A 19,916-nucleotide genomic window follows, 5' to 3' on the forward strand; every position below is an offset into this window, starting at 1 on the left:
AACGCCACAAGAAAACTAAGAAATATGAATACAAGACGTATCAACAAACGTCGCTTCCGGTTCTCGATCGTAAATTCGTAGAACTCGTCATATGGAGGGGGGGCAATTCTTGCTCCGCCACATATAGAACCCGGCAATCTAGAACTGGAGGTAGACCAATTAAACCTACTGTGGACCGGATCTCTTTGGAGCGGAAAGGGAGGGGGGAAGGAAGCGGCTTCCTTTTCCCAAGAAGGGCGCTCGAGCGTCGGCCATGTTGATTGAGGGCAAGCAACCGGAAGGAGGAAGGAGGCCTCCCCGCAGCTTCCGCCGTTGAGTGAGCGCATGCGCCTTTTAGTGAATGTGGATACCGGCGAGGGGGAAAATGGCGGTTGAAGGGCCGGAGCAGGTAAGCGGGTTCCCGCGAGTGCTGAGTCACTCCGGCCTCCGCTCTCTCTCACTGTTCTCACGGGGGTGTCTTGTTTGTAAAAGTGGGCGAGAGATGAGAGAGGTCCGTTTGCCACTTGCCTGGACAAAGGGGGAAGGGATGGCGGAGAGGCTTTCGTTAAAAATGGTGATGGTGGGGGGTATAAACGGGGAATGAGAAGGAAGTTCGTTTGTGTGAGGATGCAGATTAACTGCGAAAGTGACGGAGATGTTGGCGGGGCAACAGGGGAAGGAGGTGGCCTGACGTTAAAGGGCCCCTGATCCGACAGAGGCGCTTGGTGGTATGAAGGCAATCTGGGTGGGTGTACAATAGTTGCTACTCAGCTGCGTTATTATTATTAATTGAATTTATATACCGCCCTATACCCGGGGGGTCTCAGGGCGGTTCACAGTTAGAAAGCGGGGAAGGTGTGTCCTCCTTTGCCTGCCTTAAAATGATAATATGGGAGGGTCCACGTAATGTGGAGAGGTGGTTTGTAATGTCATGTGAAAGGTTACCGGTACTAGTAGTGATTGTGATATTTATTAAACGTACAAACTGCGGGAGGCAGTGGAAGACAGGAGTGCCTGGCATGCTCTGGTCCATGGGGTCACGAAGTTTCGGACACAACTAAACAACAACCACCGCCCTCTTTGCGTGAAGATCGCAGGGTGGTTTCATGAAAGATGAAGACACAAAATGTATAGCACAATAAAACATCAAAAGGACTGCGACCCATAGCTCCCCCTCCCACACACACATTTTTTAAAGGCCATAGAGTGTTCAGCCCTAAAGGACTTTGGTGTAGACTAGAGGGATGTTTTTTTGCTTGACACCTAAAGATATGTAACAATGGCAGCAGGCAAGACTGTCTGGGTGGGCATTCCACAAATGGGGAGCCATCGCAGAAAAGGCCTATTCTCGCTTGCTGTCACTTCTAGGTGTTGGAGAGGGTGTTACTGCCTATTTTAAACAGTTAAAGGGTGCCTGTTTCTAAATAGTAGGTGTGCTAGCTTATGGGCTGGGGAGAGGAGTGAAACAGCAAATTGTAAGGTAGGGGTGACAATTCATGGTTTGGGTAGTGGGCTGTAATTTAACTTGGGGGGGGGCGGGTGGTGAGCTGTGCCTCTTGTCCTTGAGCTTATCTGTTTGTCTTCTTCTATTTGCTGTCCCAAATCTTTCGGGCAGATGGAGTTGGATGAAGGCAAAGGTGGGACTGGGCTGCGCCAGTATTACCTCTCCAAGATTGAAGAGCTACAGGTGAGATATTCTTGTTTCCTGGAGTGGGAGGATCAATATAGGTTCTCACTTTCTAAATCCTTTCTCAAACGCAGACAACACAACTTTCATATACACAAGTTGTTTTAACATGTGGGGCATACTATGGCTAGTGGATCTTTAGATGATCTCCAGTCTCTTTATTGGCTCACTTTTTTATTTCTATAGTGCCTATGTTAAGGGCAAGATATAGGCCCTCCTCTCAGGTTTATAATTAATGGATGAAGATAGGCATGCATTCTATAATGTGGTTTTGACAAAAAGTTTGCCGGGCTATGGCATGTGTGTGTGTGTTCAAATACATTTCAACACACAGAGTATGTCTGTTTCTTCACTGTAAAAGATATGACACATAAAGGAAGGTGTTTGGAAGGAAAAGAGAGATCTCTTCGACAATACTGGGCGGGGGGTGAGAAGGTTGTGTATTTGCTACCCTTTTCTCACACCTTTCCTCCAGTGAGCTTAAGGCAGTTTACATGGTGGTTCTTCTCCCCCCTGCCCCACTCCTGCCTTGTGAGATAGACCGGCTGAGACAGTAACTGACCAATGCTTACTTGGAAAGCTACACAGCAAAGTGAGGAGTTGAACCTGAGTCTCCTTGACCTTAATCCAACGCTCCAACCACCACATGCTCCTGGTGTTTACATCATGTTTGGAGCTAGCTGCTTTTCCACTCCTTAGGAAAAGATAATGCAATTCTCCCTTGTTTGCCAGCTAGTAGCCAGAGTGCCCCAACTCGTATCTCGGTGAGAATAATTATCTGGTGGCTGGCGCAGGGGGAGCAAACACCCTTAGTTGATGGGGTACTATGCTATTTTGGCGTGAAGTGTCATCTTTCTCCATTTCTTCTTCAAGTTGATAGTCAACGATAAGAGCCAGAATCTCAGACGGCTGCAGGCACAGCGGAATGAACTCAATGCCAAGGGTAAGTTGGGGGTTGTTCAGCTCTCTGCAGTGTTGCTTTTGTGTTTTGGGAGAGGTTTGATGGCTTTTGTTTTTAAATTCTGTTTCTACCCAGCACCCACATTTTCCCCACTGGCAAAAACCAGTATGTTTGCTACCTTAATTTGAAGCAACTTTGCTTTACTGATTATATTTTTATAAAGTGTAATGCTTTTATGTTAAGAATCTGTGGTCACTTTATGTAATCTCATAAATAAAATATCAAACACTGGGTGTATTTATAACTTGAGATGTAAATACTTTTAAATGTAATCAAAATAGAAAGCAGCAGAGTTTTGTGTCCTAAGTTGTACATAAAGCATTTTGTTTCCTTAAGCTGGTAAACTAAGCTTTTGAACTGTTCTGAAACAGATATGCTACTTATTTTTATTTTCTTATTTCTTTTTATGACCCCCCCCCCCCAAGAAATGTTTCCTCCCTTGCTTCTGGAAATGTTGCCTCTCTACGGAGGGGCAGTCCCTGAGTTGTCCAAGATGATGCTGAATTGGGCGACTTCCTCTCCACAGGTGCTAATGCTGTTTTGTTTTCTCTGACCACCCTAGTGCGCCTGCTTCGCGAGGAGTTGCAACTTCTGCAGGAACAAGGTTCCTACGTGGGGGAAGTGGTGAGGGCTATGGACAAAAAGAAAGTGCTTGTCAAGGTATGGTCACCCCCTGCATGTGTGTATCAGATTTGTACATCTCTGTGTGTAGAGGAGGGTTGTCCTTCAAACAGGCTATGATTGTGAGTTGGGAATAATAACTGTTGGCATTTAAACAGCACTTTTCAATATTCAAAGCACAGTGTTAAAACTAGGACTGGGAAGAACATGGGTTCAAATACCAAACTGGCTGGGAAGTTCATCTTGGGCTAGTTGCCATCTCTCACCCGAGCCTCCGCCCCACAAATTTGTGAGCAGAAAATGGGGGTTGAGAAGAGATGCATGTATGCTGCTCTGAGCTCCTTGGAGGAAGAGCAGCATGAAAAGGACAGCTCTGTAAGGTTGAAATTGGAAGACAGTGACATGTCTGAGGCCCCTAATTACTTCATGGTAGAGAAGAGAATTTTAAACTGGGTTCACAACTCATTCTCTTGTTACTTTGATGTTTCTGGACAGAAGTAGCAAAAATGATTGGATATCCAGGTACTTCATGAATCCTGTGTGGCTTCCAAAACTTTTTAATCTGTTTTTACAATAGTAATCATCCTCAATAATATCTTCAGGTTGCTTTGCACTGTAAGCTAGAAGTGTTTTGCCATACGGGTGGAAGTGGGTATATTTTTCCTGTGAGCCATGTTGACTGTTGATTTCTTTGGCTTGACCTGTTTTGCCATTGATGCTGCAGGTGTTTGATTCTTACAGTAATAACTGGCCCTCTATTCCAGGTTCATCCTGAAGGCAAGTTTGTTGTTGACGTGGATAAAAACATAGACATCAACGATGTGAGTAATTGCTGGGCCATGTCTGGTATTCCACAGACATGGGAATACCAGAATGGGAGTAGTGGTGTTTATGTCTCTGTTGGATTTGCATGTGTGCTGTTTTCTTTCCTGCATCTGGGTTTGCTCTATCTTTTAAATGCCCCTGGGGAAACCCAGGGTGGAACATGCATCTCATGTGCCTCTATACCACACAGGTAACTCCGAACTGCCGTGTTGCCTTGCGGAATGACAGCTACACACTCCACAAGATCTTGCCAAACAAGGTGGACCCCCTGGTCTCATTGATGATGGTGGAGAAAGTGCCAGACTCCACTTATGAGATGATTGGCGGCCTTGACAAGCAGATCAAAGAGATCAAGGAAGTGATTGAGCTGCCCGTCAAGCATCCAGAGCTTTTTGAAGCTTTGGGTATTGCTCAGCCCAAGGCAAGTGAAAAGAAATGTTGTGTCCCCACCATATCATGCCTCGCTTTCTCACTAGACCAGACTTTAGATAAATGGATAGATGATTACTCACACTTGACATTAACTACAAATAAGTATTGAAATACTCATCCCACATGAAGAGAAGCAGTCCAGTTTGCTGTCGCCCCCGTTTCCTGGGCCTTCCTTAGGGAGGGGTGCATAGGCTATAGCACATGCCTTGATTCAGAAGGCCAAGGTTCAGCCCCTGACCTCTCCAGTTCAAGGGAAATAGCCTGTCTCAGAATGGAAAACAACTACTAGGGCTAGGCAGACCAAGGGTCTGTCTTGTTATAAGGCAGATTCTTGGGATTCCATGCCCACGACAAATGGAGGGTGGGTAGAAAGCAGGTCTCTATTAAAAGCCCGCAAAAGGATGCAAATTTTCTACACCTTTTGTTTCATTGCCCCAACTGACACCATCAAAGTACTAGACAGTCTGCAAGAGAGGTTGTCGGATGTGCTGTGCTGCCATGAGTTCCTTTCTCTTCCTCTCCACTAAATGGGTTTAGTTCCCTCCCCATACTAATCTGATGTTACACTTATTGCAGGGTGTGCTGCTGTATGGACCTCCTGGGACTGGGAAAACTTTGCTGGCCCGAGCAGTGGCTCATCACACTGATTGCACGTTCATCCGTGTCTCTGGCTCTGAGCTTGTGCAGAAGTTCATTGGGGAAGGTGAGTGAGGCGGGGTGGATGGGAGAGAGAAAGTTTTTATTATTTATCACATTTTTATCCTTCCCTTATTCTAGCCTGGAATTTAAGGCAGTGTGCTTTAAAAAAAAAATATTATACATTTTCCACAAGTTTTTTATGGAGTAGAACCTCTGTTTTCAAGCATCTCAGAAGTTGAATGTTTTGGCTTTCAAATGCCGAAAACCTGGAATTGTTTCAGTTTCTGAATGATTTTCGGAAGCTGAATGTGCCCTGCGGCTCCTGTTTTGAGTTTCCCTACTGTACTGAGGCTTCCACTTTCAGGTTTTAAACGTTTTGGAAGTCGAACGGTCTTCCAGAACGGATTACATTTCGAAAACCGAGGTTCCACTGTACATATATAAAACACTAACCATTACAAGTCACTTCTCTTAGGACTTCCCAGTCCATCTCTCCATGGCATTCCATTCAAACCTTATTAGGCAGTGTGCATGTTATTCTCAGGAGACCCAGCCATCCAGGCACTGACGAGACCCAGCCCTTCTTAGCTTCAGTAAGGTGGCACCTCATGTACCTTAGACCATACCTGGGGATCCATGTATTCTTTCTCCACTAGAAAAAGGTAGCTGCCTGTACAGTTTGGCAGATGACTTGAAAAAGACTGTTTACAATTTTGCAGAGCCTGAAAACGGGAGTTCTACGGTCCTCCAAGCACAGAATTGGTCACAAGATTCCAGTTCTGTGATCAAGTTGCCTCTTTGTCATAATTTTTCCAGGATATGCTTGTTAATTGAGCACTATTCTACCCGTCTCTTAAAAATGCAACTAGGCTCTCTGAGATGGGGCTGGCGGGATGGTTTGTGTTTGATAGAGGGGTAAGGGAGCATATTTAGATAGGGCTGTATGTTTGGGGGACGAGCTCATCTGGCTCTTGGGGCTCATCTACAGTAATTGCTAAAGGATCTTGGCTTGTTTCCTGGTGGCAGGTGCACGGATGGTGCGTGAGCTCTTTGTCATGGCCCGGGAGCACGCTCCCTCCATTATCTTCATGGATGAGATTGATTCCATTGGCTCCTCCCGTCTGGAGGGTGGCTCTGGTGGGGACAGCGAGGTTCAGCGCACCATGTTAGAACTGCTCAACCAGCTTGATGGTTTTGAGGCCACCAAGAACATCAAGGTATGTTGTGAAAGGAACAGAATCCACACCTTCCCATCATTCTGTGGATTATGCACAGGAACGTAGTTCGTATGTTTGAAGAATGTTGCTCTTCTTGACATATTTTTTTTTAAAGAAATACATAATCTGAACCTAGATTGCACTTAAGGCTACGAAACCTTGCTACCATCCGTATGTACATAACTATAGAGGGGCAGAAGAGGCAGAGAGGATTCCAGCTGCAGGAGGAAGAGAAGTAATAGGTGGCTTGGGGAATAATGTTTACTCTGGTCTGTTGATGGGAAGTGGGGATAGATGTAGCATCTGCTGGTATTTATTAGCCAAAACACTGCATATAGGCTTCTAGTGAAATGCTATTTTTGTCCTGTTTAGGTCATCATGGCGACCAACCGCATAGACATCTTGGATTCAGCCCTGCTTCGCCCTGGGCGTATCGACAGAAAAATTGAATTCCCTCCACCAAATGAAGAGGTAACGGAGACTTTGTGGGAGACAGCCATTGCATTTCTCCCTGTAGTAGGCTTTCCCTCGATAGCTTCTCTTACCCTGGCAGCCAAAGTCCCTGTTTGCTAAACTGCATTGTCATTTAACTGCTGCTTCCTCTCTCCTTCCTGTTACTCCACAGGCTCGACTTGACATCTTGAAGATCCACTCTCGCAAGATGAACCTGACACGGGGAATTAATTTGCGGAAAATTGCGGAGCTGATGCCAGGGGCTTCAGGGGCTGAGGTCAAGGTAAAGTAGCAAGTTTGCATCTAAGAATTCTACTCCCCAAGTTTGGCACCCCTTCTGTAACTACCACATGCAGCATTAAGGATCATTTGATTATCAAGGCCTGCTAGAAATTCCTGGTAACACTTTCTGAGGCTTGTATGTTTGCATCAGTGAGTAGAAGGGACTTCAGACAAAGATTTTAAAAATCAAGGATTTCGGAATCTCTTGTGGTGGTGTGTGCACGCACACATTCAAACTAGTTTGATACTCTTGGTTCATATGTACTAATCTCACACACATCCACTTTGACGGCTATCATTTTGTTATCCTTGGGTGGGGCAGAAGCAAGCCTACCTGAACTGTATATTCTCTTGGCAGTTGTGTGGGGCAGCTCAGGTGGGTCCCTTACATATCTGTTTTGCAGGGCGTGTGCACAGAAGCTGGAATGTACGCGTTGAGGGAGAGGCGGGTACATGTAACTCAAGAAGACTTCGAGATGGCTGTAGCAAAGGTATTGTGGGTTGTGGGTATGAGGGAAGGGCTATTCTTTGGGGTGGAAAGAGGAGCCCAAGATGTAGGGGATTTGCATTTTGTTGCTGTGATGGGACGATGAGCTGCTTGTGTGTAAAATCCTAGTCCCTCAGAGTTTGGTCAAGTTTGCAAACCTCTGTCTGTAACGGAGCCCCTTAAACATGGCTCCGTCAGTCGCTGGCAGATTCCGACAGTGGTTGCTTTCGGAATCGCTTCCAACATAAAAGCTCCTTAACGGAAACACGTCTTCTGGACTCTCTGCGTGACAGTTTCCGGCGAGGAGTGGGTGTCCCTACAGGAGGTCCTGAAACCTCCCCACTGTTTTCGCTGGAAGTGTCTCTGAGCCATCCCTCCAGCTCACTTTCCCTCAGCTCAGCTCCTCTCCCCCTACTGGTTCCCTCTTCAGCTGCTGAGTCTCTCCCAACCTGTGTGAGCCCTTTCACTTCCCTTCCTTCCGATGGCAGTTCCCTGACATCCACCTCCCCTCCAGGGCCCCCTTCATCCCCTCTCGCCCCCTCCTCTACGGGCGGTGAGGAGGCAAAACCCCGGAATGAACTTCCTTCATCTTCCGATGTCCCGAACACTTCTCTCCACCTGTTGCGGTTCCTGGTCTCGAAGTACTCCTCCTCCTCAGAGTCCATCTCCCCTTCCCCTTCCGAGTCCGAGAATCCTTCCAACTCCTCCTCCTCATCGGTGGTCCCAAAGTATTCCCTCCGGAACCTCTCCACAGGCTGAGGTTTCCTTGGGAACCTTTGATGGAACGTTTCTATCAATACCTCGTCATTGATATCTTCTGCCATTACCCAAGTGTTTTCTGACTCCGGTTCTCCTTCCCACGCTACCAAATACTCCACCTGATCCCCCTTCCACCTGGCGTCGAGGATTTCTGCCACATGGCTGCTGCATTCCCTTTCTTCTATGACCGGTCCCCGAGTGGCCATCCCTTCTCGTCCCCCCTCATACGGTGACAGTAACGACCTGTGAAATACTGGGTGCAGTTTCATGTGGTTGGGTAACCGGAGCCTGAAAGCCACTGGGTTGACCTGTTGAATGACCTCAAAGGGACCCAATCTCCTGGGTCTTAATTTCTTACAACCTCCTTTGAACGGCAACCCTTGGGTTGACAGCCACACCCTATCTCCCACCCTTATGGCTTCACCTTCCCTTCGGTTCTTGTCTGCCTGCCTCTTGTATTCTTCCTTCGCCCTTTCTAAGTTGAGTTGGAGCTGACGATGGATTGCTTCCATTTCTTCTACAAAATGCTCGGCTGCCGGGACGCTCCATCTCTCCCCTTCTCCCCCTGGGAAACCCCTGGGATGACACCCATAATTAGCCAAGAAGGGGCTCATCCCTGTGGACACATTCTCGGCATTGTTGTAGGCAAATTCCGCCAGCGCCAACTTTTCTACCCAGTCATTCTCTCTGTCATTGACATAACACCTCAGGTATTGCTGGAGGACACCGTTTGCTCTTTCCGCCTGCCCGTTGGTTTCAGGGTGCCGGGCAGTCGAAAAGTTGACCTCCACCTGCAGTAAGCTCATGAGCTTCCTCCAGAACCTGGAAGTAAATTGTTTTCCTCGGTCTGAGACCACCCTCAATGGCACCCCGTGCAACCTAAAAATGTGTTCTACAAATAACTTCGCTGTCTCTTCCGCCGTGACTGCATGCGAGCAGGCTACAAAGTGGCACATCTTTGTTAGTAGGTCTACCACCACCATGATGGCTGTTTTCCCCTTGGACTTCGGCAGATCAGTCATAAAATCTATCGACACTGCCTCCCAAGGTCGTTCTGGGGTTGGTAAGGGTTCTAATAGCCCCGCCGGTGCCCGCCTCTCCCCTTTGGCTCGCTGGCATTGCTCACACCCTCTTACATACTCCCGTACATCTTCCCTCACCTTAGGCCACCAAAATTCCCTGGTGACCAACCACATGGTTTTGTGTTGTCCAAAATGCCCCGCCGTGGGGCTGTCGTGCAACTGCTTGAGTACCCTCCCCCTTAAGTCTCCTTCAGGGATATACAGTGCCCCTTTGTAATACAAAGCTCCATTTCTTTCCTCGAAACCCCCTGGTTCCTCTCCCTCACCCCTAAGACCTCTGAGCTTATTCTGGGCGTATTCATCATTCTCTGTTTCCTCTACCAGTTCTCTTTGTCCCACCAATGCCGCTCCACACACCCAGCGGTCCTCTGGAATGACATGTCTCTCTTCGGGTGCTCCCTCCCCCTCCAAATATTCAGGTTTGCGTGAGAGAGCGTCCGCCCTAATGTTCTCTGGGCCTGGCACGTAACAAATCTCAAAGTTAAATTTGGAGAACTCCTGGGCCCATCTCACTTGCCGTTGGTTGAGCACTCGTGCCGTCCTCCAATACTCTAGGTTCTTGTGGTCAGTGCACACTTGCACCTTATGTTGTGCGCCAATTAGCAGGTGCCTCCATCTCCGGAACGCCTCATGAATGGCTAGTAGTTCTCGGTCATACACCGTGTAGTTCCTCTCGGATTTGTTCAGCTTTCGCGAAAAAAAGGCACACGGTCTCCACTCTGACTCCTCCTTCCCTGGCTGCAGAAGCACCGCCCCAATCGCTCTGTCTGATGCGTCAGTTTCCACTCTCATCGGTTTTTGTAAATCCACATGCAGGAGTTGTTGTTCCGAGGCGAAGGCCCTTTTTAGTTCCTCAAATGCTCGCTCCGCCTCCTCAGTCCAAACGAACTTCTTCTTACTGCTGAGACAGTCCGTAATGGGCGCCGTCAGGTGGGCAAAGTTTCGGATGAACTTACGATAGAAGTTCCCAAATCCTAGGAACCTCTGCACATCCTTCCTTGTTTTGGGTGTTTTCCATTCCAGCACCGCCTGGACCTTGCCGGGATCCATGGCCAATCCCTTGTCTGACAGGCGATACCCCAGGAATTCCACCTCCTTGGTATGAAACTGACACTTCTCCAGTTTCACCCACAGCTGGTTGGCTTGCAGCCTGCTCAACACTTCTCTGACGTCTCTCACATGCTGCTCCTCATTCTCAGAATACACCAACACGTCGTCTAAGAAGGCCACACAATTCTTGTAAAGCAAAGGCCCCAGGACGTGGTTCATAAACGATTGAAAGCACGCGGAGCCTCCTTGTAGGCCGAAGGGCATAACTAAATATTCAAATGCCCCCAAAGGGGTGAACATGGTGGTTTTCCATTCATCCCCCTTCCTTATTCGTATCAGGTTGTACGCCCCCCTTAGGTCCAGTTTAGTAAAAATCTTTCCCTTCCTGACCCTTGTCAAAATGTCGTCAATCCTGGGCATAGGGAAAGCCACTGGTTCTGACACTGCATTTAAGGCCCTGAAGTCACACACAAGCCTCGGCTTGTTCGTGTTTTTTTTATCCACAAAAAACACTGGGCTGCCCCCCACCGCCCTGGACTCTCTGATGAACCCTCTCTTCAGGTTCTTGTCAATGAACTCTCTTAGCTCCTGCATCTCTCTGTCTGACATGGCGTACAGCTTGCCTACAGGGAGCTGTGCCCCAGGGAGTAAATTGATTTGACAGTCAAAGGGTCTATGCGGGGGTAGTTGGTCAGCTTCCCTTTCGCTGAAGACATCGCGGAGATCTGCGTATTGTCGTGGTACCTTCACGTTCTCCGTTACTTCAGTCCCTGCTAGGGTGGCTTGGGCCCCTGCCAAACCCTTTCCCTCTTTGCAGTGTTCTAAGCAATGTGCTGAACCAAAAGAAACCACTCTCTGATGCCAGCCCACCAGCGGATCATGTAACGCTAGCCAGCTCATCCCCAATATAATGGGAGCTCCTCCCAAGGTGGCCACATTAAACGCTATCAGTTCGGTGTGCCTTGCCACCTTCATTATCATTGGGACGGTCTGCAAGCTGACTTCTCCTCCCAACAGCTCCCTGCCATCGATCGTGGTCACCTGCAGGGGGTTGCTTAAAGGGATCGTCTGTATCTGGTGTTCAGCTGCAAACTCTTTGCTCATGAAATTGCAGGAGCTGCCTGAGTCCAACAGCGCCTTTATCTTTAGAGGGTGTCCGTTTGGCAGCTCTAGCGCCACTTCTATCACTAGGGCGGGTTTAGGAGGTTCTGGCGTGGGCACTTTCACTGCTCTTTGGCCTGGCTGCTGTGGCCCGACGGTGGCAGCCAGGCGTTGGCTTTTACTTGCTTCGGTATTTCTTCCTCTCTTCCCTCCACAGCTCCTACCATCCCTTGCCATTCCTTCCTCTGGGGGCAGACTCTGGCAAAGTGACCTGGCTGTTGGCAGAGATAGCATTTCCGGGCGCCTTTTCCCTCCTTCTTTCCCCCCTCACTGGGCTTTGAAACTGCGCGCGCGCGCGCTGTTCCGATTTCCATCGGCTCTGCCGGCGGGAAAGTTGGCTCTGGAATGTCTGGAATGCGGAACTCCTTCCAACGTTCCCCCTTCCCTTCCCGCCTCTCCAATGCTCTCGCCTCCTGGCGCGCTCCTATGGTCAGCGCTGATTTGGTCAGCTGGTCCATAGACTCCGCCCTGGGCGCCCGGGAAAGTTCGTCTTTCACAGCCGAAGAAAGCCCTTCTTCAAAGAGCATTTGAATGGGTTCCGCCGATAGATCCCACCCCAATTTATGGATCAACATGGTGAACTCAGTCCAGTACTCACGGACAGATCGGCTCCCCTGTTTGCAAGCCATTAACTGTCTGCGGACCACTCCCTGTTCAATATCGCTGGAAAACATCAGATCCATGGCGCGAAAGAACTTCATCGTGTCCTTTAGGACGTCACTATTCGCTGCCATCAGGGGTCTAACCCAGTCTCTCGCCCCCTTTTCAAGATGCCCAATCACGAAAGCCACTCGTGATTCCTCGTCAGGGAATTCATCAAACTGCAGATTGAGGGCATATTGCATCTCTGTCCGAAAGCCATGATAGTCTTTGGGCTCCCCCCCAAACTTCTGCACCAATCCTGGTACCTTTCTGACGAGCTGGGTGTCTTTCCCCTTTTTGTCTGCATCCTGAGCCCTCCTCTCCTCAAGCCTCGCCGTCTGCAGCGCTAGCTGGACCTCCAACACCCGGTACCTTTCTTCCAGGGTTGGACCCGCTCCAGCTCCTGCTTCTCCGGTTCCGGCTGGGTTGCTCATGATGCCTTCTCCTGCACAAGCTGCTCACGGAGACTGTCGGAATGCTGTGATGGGACGATGAGCTGCTTGTGTGTAAAATCCTAGTCCCTCAGAGTTTGGTCAAGTTTGCAAACCTCTGTCTGTAACGGAGCCCCTTAAACATGGCTCCGTCAGTCGCTGGCAGATTCCGACAGTGGTTGCTTTCGGAATCGCTTCCAACATAAAAGCTCCTTAACGGAAACACGTCTTCTGGACTCTCTGCGTGACAGTTTCCGGCGAGGAGTGGGTGTCCCTACAGGAGGTCCTGAAACCTCCCCACTGTTTTCGCTGGAAGTGTCTCTGAGCCATCCCTCCAGCTCACTTTCCCTCAGCTCAGCTCCTCTCCCCCTACTGGTTCCCTCTTCAGCTGCTGAGTCTCTCCCAACCTGTGTGAGCCCTTTCACTTCCCTTCCTTCCGATGGCAGTTCCCTGACAGTTGCTCTTGTCATCAGTGTTTGTGTCAGAGCTTGCTTGCAGGTAACTGCCTTTCTCCTAAGGTGCTGCAGAGATTAAATGAAGGAGTGGGTAATAGTGGGGACTTTACTAATGCTGTACTTTTACAGAGAAAGCCTATGTGGTTTGTTCCAGGGCAGGGTAGCCATTACAAAAAAAAAAAAAAAAAAAAAGCCCACATCCATTTTTGTTGTGGGAGGGATATGGAAGGAATAGTGAGAGTTTAATGCATATATTCAGGGTGGGATTGGAGCTGAGACTTCATCTTGTCCAACAGGTAGTATACAAAAAGGTTACTAAATTGTGTAGAATTCGGGTAGCTATTTAACTGCTTGGAAGTTTGATCTCTGCTACTGGCCTTTTTGCCTTTCTGACTTTATTTCTAATGTTCTTTCTCTTTGGCAGGTTATGCAAAAAGACAGTGAGAAGAATATGTCTATCAAGAAGCTGTGGAAATAAGTTGCTGCCCTTACCCAAGCAAGTGAATTCCGACCTCATTCTCCACTGTAATCTTTACACCCCAATGTCCTTCCCCCCTCTTAATAAAACTTAATATTAACAGTTGTGCTTGTAAATAGAGGAAGGAGAAGAAAGCACAGAAATTTTAAAGACTTATCTATTCCTCCAGGTCTACAGAAAATTAGCTCCTAGAAGCAGAGACTTGTCTTTTGGTACAATAGATTTCACTCCACTGACTGTGGGAAGGTAACATGTTGAAGCACTGTTAAGGCCCAAGGTCAAATAGCTTTATTTGAAAAGCCTCTTTAATGCCATTCTTAATTGAATGCTATGTTAAACACCTTAAGTGTTGGTATTTCCCAGTGTATCTTTTCCCCAAATCATGATGAGTGGGCTTGTGAGTCTTTCGACCCATCAAATATCAATTCTCTGTCCTAGAACCCTTATAGGGTTGGTATGAAAAGAGAACCGCCGAGAGATTATGATTTATCATGATCTGTATGAAACAGTGTTATTGTTCAAGGAAGCCTGTCTTTGGAGCACTCAACTAGAAACTGCGATCAGGAGAAATTTTAAAGTGAACTGATTAAATTTGCTGGCCTTGGACTGTTACTCAGATCACACATTTCTATAATTCGGTGTCATTTTAGACAAATATGTGCAAGGGTGAGGAACCTGTGCCCTTCCAGATGTTGAGTGGCAGTTCTCATTGGCTCCAGCCAGCATGCCTCAAAAGGAGGAGTCCAACATCTGGAGCACCACAGGCTACCACTACAAGGCTGCTATACAGCTAAAAAGAAATGGCATTCAGTAGCTAGATTTTGTTACATATAATTTTTGAGTGCTAAAATGAAGCTGCGTAAAAGAAATCTTGGGAAAAAGTAATGCATACTAGGTTCCCAAGTGCTTCAAAGTGGGCAAATTTAAAGAAGTAGCTTGTTGTGAGACAGCAGGCCTACTTCTCTCCATTCTTCCACCTCCAAAAGCCAGAGCGCAGAAAGGTGGCAAGGGTGCAGCAATTAGCTGGAGACCTACTCCAAAGAACTAGTTGTCTGAAATTTTCACATTACGGAAAAAATCGTCACACTGTGGTAGCCAGGACTTGTCTGCTTTGTAGAGATTCTCGCAATGAATTTGGTATTCCATGTAATACTTGTTCAACTGGACCTTGAGTGTAAGAGCTTAGAAGTTACTTGTGTCTCACTTATAGCATGGCAGTGAACCTTGCATAAGCAGAGCAAGGATGTGGCAGCTGTGGTCCATTGGATATCACTGGCGTCCTAATTCGCATCAGCCCTAACCATCATGGCCAAAGATGATGGGCGCTGCAGCTCAACAACGCCTGGTGAACCACAGTTCCCTCATCCTGCTACAGCTGAAAGGTACATCTGCTCCTCGAGAGCAGCCTCCGTTTGTAGGGCAGAAGAGAAATCAGGCAAGCTTAATTCAAGCTGCTGCTTAAGAGTACTTTTATTAGAAAACATTCAACATAGAAACTGGTAACATTCTTGTTCATAGTGAGTGAACATCCCATCAGCTCCTACTTGGCCAACTACATCTCGAGAGGAGGACCAGAAAGCAAGGAGGATATATTCTAGATTTAAGTGCCGAGGGGCCAGGAGCTTGGGGACTGAAGGCACTTGGGGTGGGGGGTGGCAAGAAGGCTCAAGCAAATCTCCCCTTGGCTGGTGGCCTCAAATGTTTCCTGCAGTACATGTGGCCTTGACCGAAGAGGAACAGGTCTCCACTATTCACTTTTTAAACTTCGTGCTGGAGAACCACGAAAGAAATATCAACTGATTGTCATTAACAGAACAGCAAAACAAACAAACCCCTCTTCAGAACCATGCTGTTTCAGAGGGAGGAAGGGCACCAATACATATTAACAACAAACTTCCCATTGCAAAAAAACCAAACCTGCTCCCAAAAAAAGAGATAGTGCAAAGACTAAATGCCAGCAAGCAAGGCTGACAGTTTGGAATGGATGAAGCTTTGGTTAAAAATTGAGCAGCAGTAGCAGCCACCCAACATTGCAAGGGAGGCTGCTGAGACTCAGCTAAGAGGTAGAAGGCAACTCAAAAATTCCCAGTGTCCCAGAGGCAAAGCGCATAGGAAGGGTAAAGGGTGGGGGGTCTGAGGAAGGAGAGGAGCTCACTTTTCTCTCTAAAGGAGGTTTTAAGCCTTGTATAATCCCCAGGTGGATACTGAATAAGCTTCCCCCCTATCCCCAAATGAGTCAATGGGGGCAGAACTCCCCCAGCCCTGATAGAGGCAGAGGATTTTGGACAAGCATTGCCTGGCTGCTGGTCCATTCCAAAGTACCACAAGGTGCAGAAGGGGTGCTGAAGGTGGCAGCGCTAGGTAAGGCGAACGCCAAGCACTTGTTCCAGTTCTTGTCTGCGCTGCTGAACCTGGAAGATACAAGACGGTCACAGTGATGAGCAGGAGCAAATAAGCACAGCCAGGCATACGTTTTGCCTCCCATGGCAGAAGCACAGTGAGGCCTTCCTTGCTCTCCAAGGGCAAGAGTCTGATTCTCAGGTGTACAATCACTGAGGAAAGTAAATGGGAGAAGAATGGAGTAAGTGGAGGCTGCAGATCACTTGCTGGGATCAGCTGTTCAGCAGCAGTACAAAAGGAATCCAGGGAAGGGGCAAAAAGAAAGCCAGAAAGGCGATTATTGGGGTGTGGGGATGTGCTGGAACTGAAAATAACATCTTCCCTCCATGGCCAAGTCCAGGTTGGGAAGATGCCGCATGACTTTAAATAATAGGGAATGCCATATAAACACTTTGCAGAAATAGCCTCTTCAAACCTTGGCAAAGATGTGTCTCCCAACAGCCTCCTGCATCCACGGTTGTTGGTAGAACTCCGCACGCCTCTCCTCTTCAGGGTTCCCAACCACGTCGGTGATGATCTAGAGCAAAATGGGGGGAAAGGGGAAGCTATTTCCTGTGCTGCCAATGTTCAGAGAGTTTCAAAATGGAGACCGCAGCAAGATTACTAAAACTGCCTTGTTCAGTGTCACTATAACCCAGCAATGTGCGCAACAGGCCAATGAGATGCTCACAAACATGGCACTGGTATCTCTTAGTTTCAAAATACCACATTTCCAGCTGGAATACATCAATGATTTACTCTGCACATTTCTGCCAGAATCAAAACGTTCCTGAATTCTTTTAACTGGCAAAGGAGGAAGGGATAGACCAGGTGGACAAAAGACAGGGAACATGTTAGACATGGCTTACATATAGGGAATTGGGCTGAGCACGGAGAGAGACTAACATCAAAGGCCTGGGCATTCCCACTGTCTTGTCCTACAAGGGTCACAAGCGGGAATATAACTTAATGGGAACCCAGTGTTGCTTTTGTGGAACACAGAGATCTTTGGCCTTGCATTTGTGCTATTTTTATTTCTGTGCCAGGCTTTTATTTGCTCTTGTGTTTACTTTTGCTGTTGCATTTGGCCATTTTTTCCCTGTTCCATGGATTAGTGTGCTTGCATATTAATACTGATTATTTCCAAGTGTTCATATCTGAATTATATTTATTGCTCTTCATTTGTTATGTCATGAGATGCCTTGGGAACAATCTTGTGGAAAAGCAAGATGCAAATAAATGAATGACTTCGGGTGCAGCGAGTGGTCTGGGAGCATGTGAAGCTGTAGAAGCTGTAGCACCGAAGCTGTGTCATGCAAGAGGAGCCCCAGCACTACCATGCATATCCTTATGCTACAATCCTATACACACACATCCCTGGGGGTAAGCTCCATTGAACTCACTGGGATTTCCTTCTGGGCAGACATTCATAGAATTGTGCTGATAGTCCTTTTGCACACCCCTACCTGGTTTCTTCAGAGCCCAGTCCCTAAATTTACCTTCAAGTCCCTCTGCTGAGATCTGATCCACTCCTGGATGAAGTCCTGGGGATTGTTGCTGAAACTCAGCATAAAATCTCGCTGTGTCTTCAGCTGGTTGATCGACTCAATGGTTTCATGGATCTAAATGTGAATAAAAGATATAGGGGGTTCTGATGAAGGAAAAGAAGTGCTCCTCAAACTGAATAAGTCCTGACTACTGATTCAGGAGCCTGCAGGTTTGGGCCAGCACAGGGCGACAGGGAAGAAAGCAGTAGAGACAGAAGTATGACATTTGGAGGTAAGAGTAATGGAAGCACTTTCCACCATAAAGCAATGGCTTCATGTTGCCTGACAATTTGGGGTAGGGAAGGAAGACCTAAAGAGAAAGGAGTATCAGATATAGACACAAAGTATTGGAAAGATTAAGTGCCTAGTTTTCTATATCGTTTAACTTCCTCTCAAGCCTGCCCTCCTTTCTTTGTTCCGCCATAATCGCCAGCCCTTCAGGCACAGTCTCCCCCCCCCCCCCCAGGTCTATGTGCATTCACTGTAATTTTTACTAACCCCTTAGGCTAGAGCAAGCTATATAACCAGAGTTCTAGAATGAGGATCCCTGCTTTTTTTTTTTTTTGCAGTACAATACTTTTGCAAATTAGGTTAGCATGCTTAGTCAGCAATGATTATGCAATGGGTTTGCATAATTTTGCAGATGGGAGAAGGTAGAAAAAAGGTGGGAGGAAGAGAGCAAGATAAGGAAAAAATGTATAGAGTAAGGACTGGATGGTCTTGGAGGTGAGATGTTCTGCTGCCATCACTGGTCTCTGTTTGTCAGAGCTAGAAACCTTGTTTAAATCCCACTCCCAAAATCAACTCCATGTTCTGAACACCCTGAATCCAATCTGTCATGGGTTCTGTTGGTTGCCATGCAGATTCCTAGCCCACCTGTTTACAGACAGCAAGAAGAGAGCCAGCCATCTGCCTAGACTTCCAACTCTCCAGATGCCAGTCTTTTCACAGCTTGCCAACTGGCTCCTCCCCATTCCCCCTGCTCTTAAGAGACCAAATCCTACCTACTTGCTGTGTAACAGAGTCAATGCTTTTCTAATAACCCCCAAAAAAGAATTCAGAATTTCAGATTATACAAAACTACTTCAATATGCAGGAAAACAAGACGTGCAGCCTACTCAACAAAAATGGGACAACTTGCACAACCTTGCTTTACTTGCACTGTTTATTGCAAGTACAGAATTTGAAATTAATACAAAATATTAGATTGCCAAAGCCAGGTTGGATGGGTAAATGTCGCACAATCTTGAAAACAGGTAGAGGCATCCCCTGCTTATATTTTGGGGATAAGCTGAGTGCCCCTGCAGGGCAAGGCGAGCATTACAGCACCCCCAAAGTATGTGAGGTGGTATGCTTGATTCTGCTTCCTGCCCCAATGGTCACCAGGGACCTACCTTGACATCCAGGGAGGCAATTTCCTGCTGGTTGGTAGTGGAGGCCAAGAAGTTGCTCATTTGGGCCTTCAAAGGGTCATCCACTTCCACATCAATGTCGTAACAGGCAGTCTTCTTCTGATCATTAGGGTCCACACTGGAGGGGTGGGTAGGGACAGGAGGCTGGGATGAGGGCTGAGAATCTACATCTCCCCAAGAGCTGTTCCTTCACCAGCACCCCACAAACATTAGGGTTAGGAATTGACTCTCTCATACCCAACTGCCCCTGAGGGCTTCAACAGAGGAGAAACAGAGTAATCTGAATGGCAGGGGTACACCCAAATTAGGATGCACAAATACATATGAATCCAAGGAAACTAATATAGCATGTTCCAAAAATATTTTTATTTATTTGAAGTATGCATATGCTGCCTTTCCTGGACTCAAGGAAGAATTATAATATAGAAATTAAAGCAGACAATGAAACCACATCATAGCAAATTTCATAAGCAGGAAAACACATCAACCTCAGAAAGTAAAATAAATGGACCTCACAGTCTTTTCAAAAGGATACTACAGAAAAACTAAACTTTTTTAGGCTTGAAACTAGTTCTGACACACATGCACACACAAAAACCACATTTATATATGCTGCTCCAGTGGCAGAAATCTTCCATCACTTCCTAGATACATCAACAGCATCTCCTTCAGATGCCCCGGAGAAATACTCCACCCAACCCTGATACTAATTTTTATAAATATTTATTGTTTATCTTCTCAAACAGTTCTATGAAGCAAGCCAACATTATTCCCATTTCACAGATGGGAACTCAAGAAGCACATGGCTTGTCCTAAGGGCAAATATGATTGTCCATGGAAGAGGTGGGGTCCCCCCACATATTACCATGATTGAGATTATACTATCTCCCCTTTCTCTCTCTGATGGAAGCTGCATTCCAGAGAGAGATAACAACCA

General features: G+C 47.2%; 2 protein-coding genes across 4 annotated transcripts in view; one reads left to right on the plus strand and one right to left on the minus strand.

Moving 5' to 3' along the window:
* Positions 1 to 245: 245 nt before the first annotated feature.
* PSMC5 (proteasome 26S subunit, ATPase 5) lies at positions 246 to 13,743 on the plus strand. The gene is made up of 12 exons (XM_080979441.1): positions 246 to 388; positions 1,595 to 1,666; positions 2,540 to 2,609; positions 3,190 to 3,287; positions 4,013 to 4,069; positions 4,264 to 4,494; positions 5,082 to 5,208; positions 6,171 to 6,361; positions 6,734 to 6,832; positions 6,987 to 7,097; positions 7,501 to 7,587; positions 13,588 to 13,743. Exons 1-12 carry the CDS (start codon positions 341 to 343, stop codon positions 13,639 to 13,641), a joined length of 1,245 nt encoding a protein of 414 aa, XP_080835567.1. The 5' UTR covers positions 246 to 340; the 3' UTR covers positions 13,642 to 13,743.
* Positions 13,744 to 15,093: 1,350 nt separating this feature from the next.
* SMARCD2 (SWI/SNF related BAF chromatin remodeling complex subunit D2) overlaps positions 15,094 to 19,916 on the minus strand; it is a gene marked incomplete at its 5' end in the record, with an annotated part of 31,145 nt that continues 26,322 nt past the window's right edge. For 2 of the 3 annotated variants that reach the window (XM_080979379.1, XM_080979381.1), the window contains 4 exons: positions 15,094 to 16,052; positions 16,457 to 16,558; positions 17,520 to 17,642; positions 18,962 to 19,166. In XM_080979379.1, the coding sequence (XP_080835505.1) occupies positions 15,999 to 16,052; positions 16,457 to 16,558; positions 17,520 to 17,642; positions 18,962 to 19,166 (484 nt within the window). In that variant the 3' untranslated portion in view covers positions 15,094 to 15,998. The remainder of the gene's footprint in view (positions 16,053 to 16,456; positions 16,559 to 17,519; positions 17,643 to 18,961; positions 19,167 to 19,916) is intronic. The other variant, XM_080979380.1, reaches the window with a different exon arrangement.

Source organism: Podarcis pityusensis, assembly GCF_964106645.2.
Source record: "Podarcis pityusensis genome assembly, chromosome: 13".
Classification (NCBI taxonomy): domain Eukaryota; kingdom Metazoa; phylum Chordata; class Lepidosauria; order Squamata; family Lacertidae; genus Podarcis; species Podarcis pityusensis.

Bases quoted from the DNA above. Each gene is read 5' to 3' on its own strand.
- PSMC5 (XM_080979441.1), top strand. From the start codon at position 341: ATGTGGATACCGGCGAGGGGGAAAATGGCGGTTGAAGGGCCGGAGCAG. The intron at 7,098-7,500 runs GTAAAGTAGCAA...TCTGTTTTGCAG, and splicing joins CTTCAGGGGCTGAGGTCAAG to GGCGTGTGCACAGAAGCTGG. The intron at 7,588-13,587 runs GTATTGTGGGTT...TCTCTTTGGCAG, and splicing joins TCGAGATGGCTGTAGCAAAG to GTTATGCAAAAAGACAGTGA.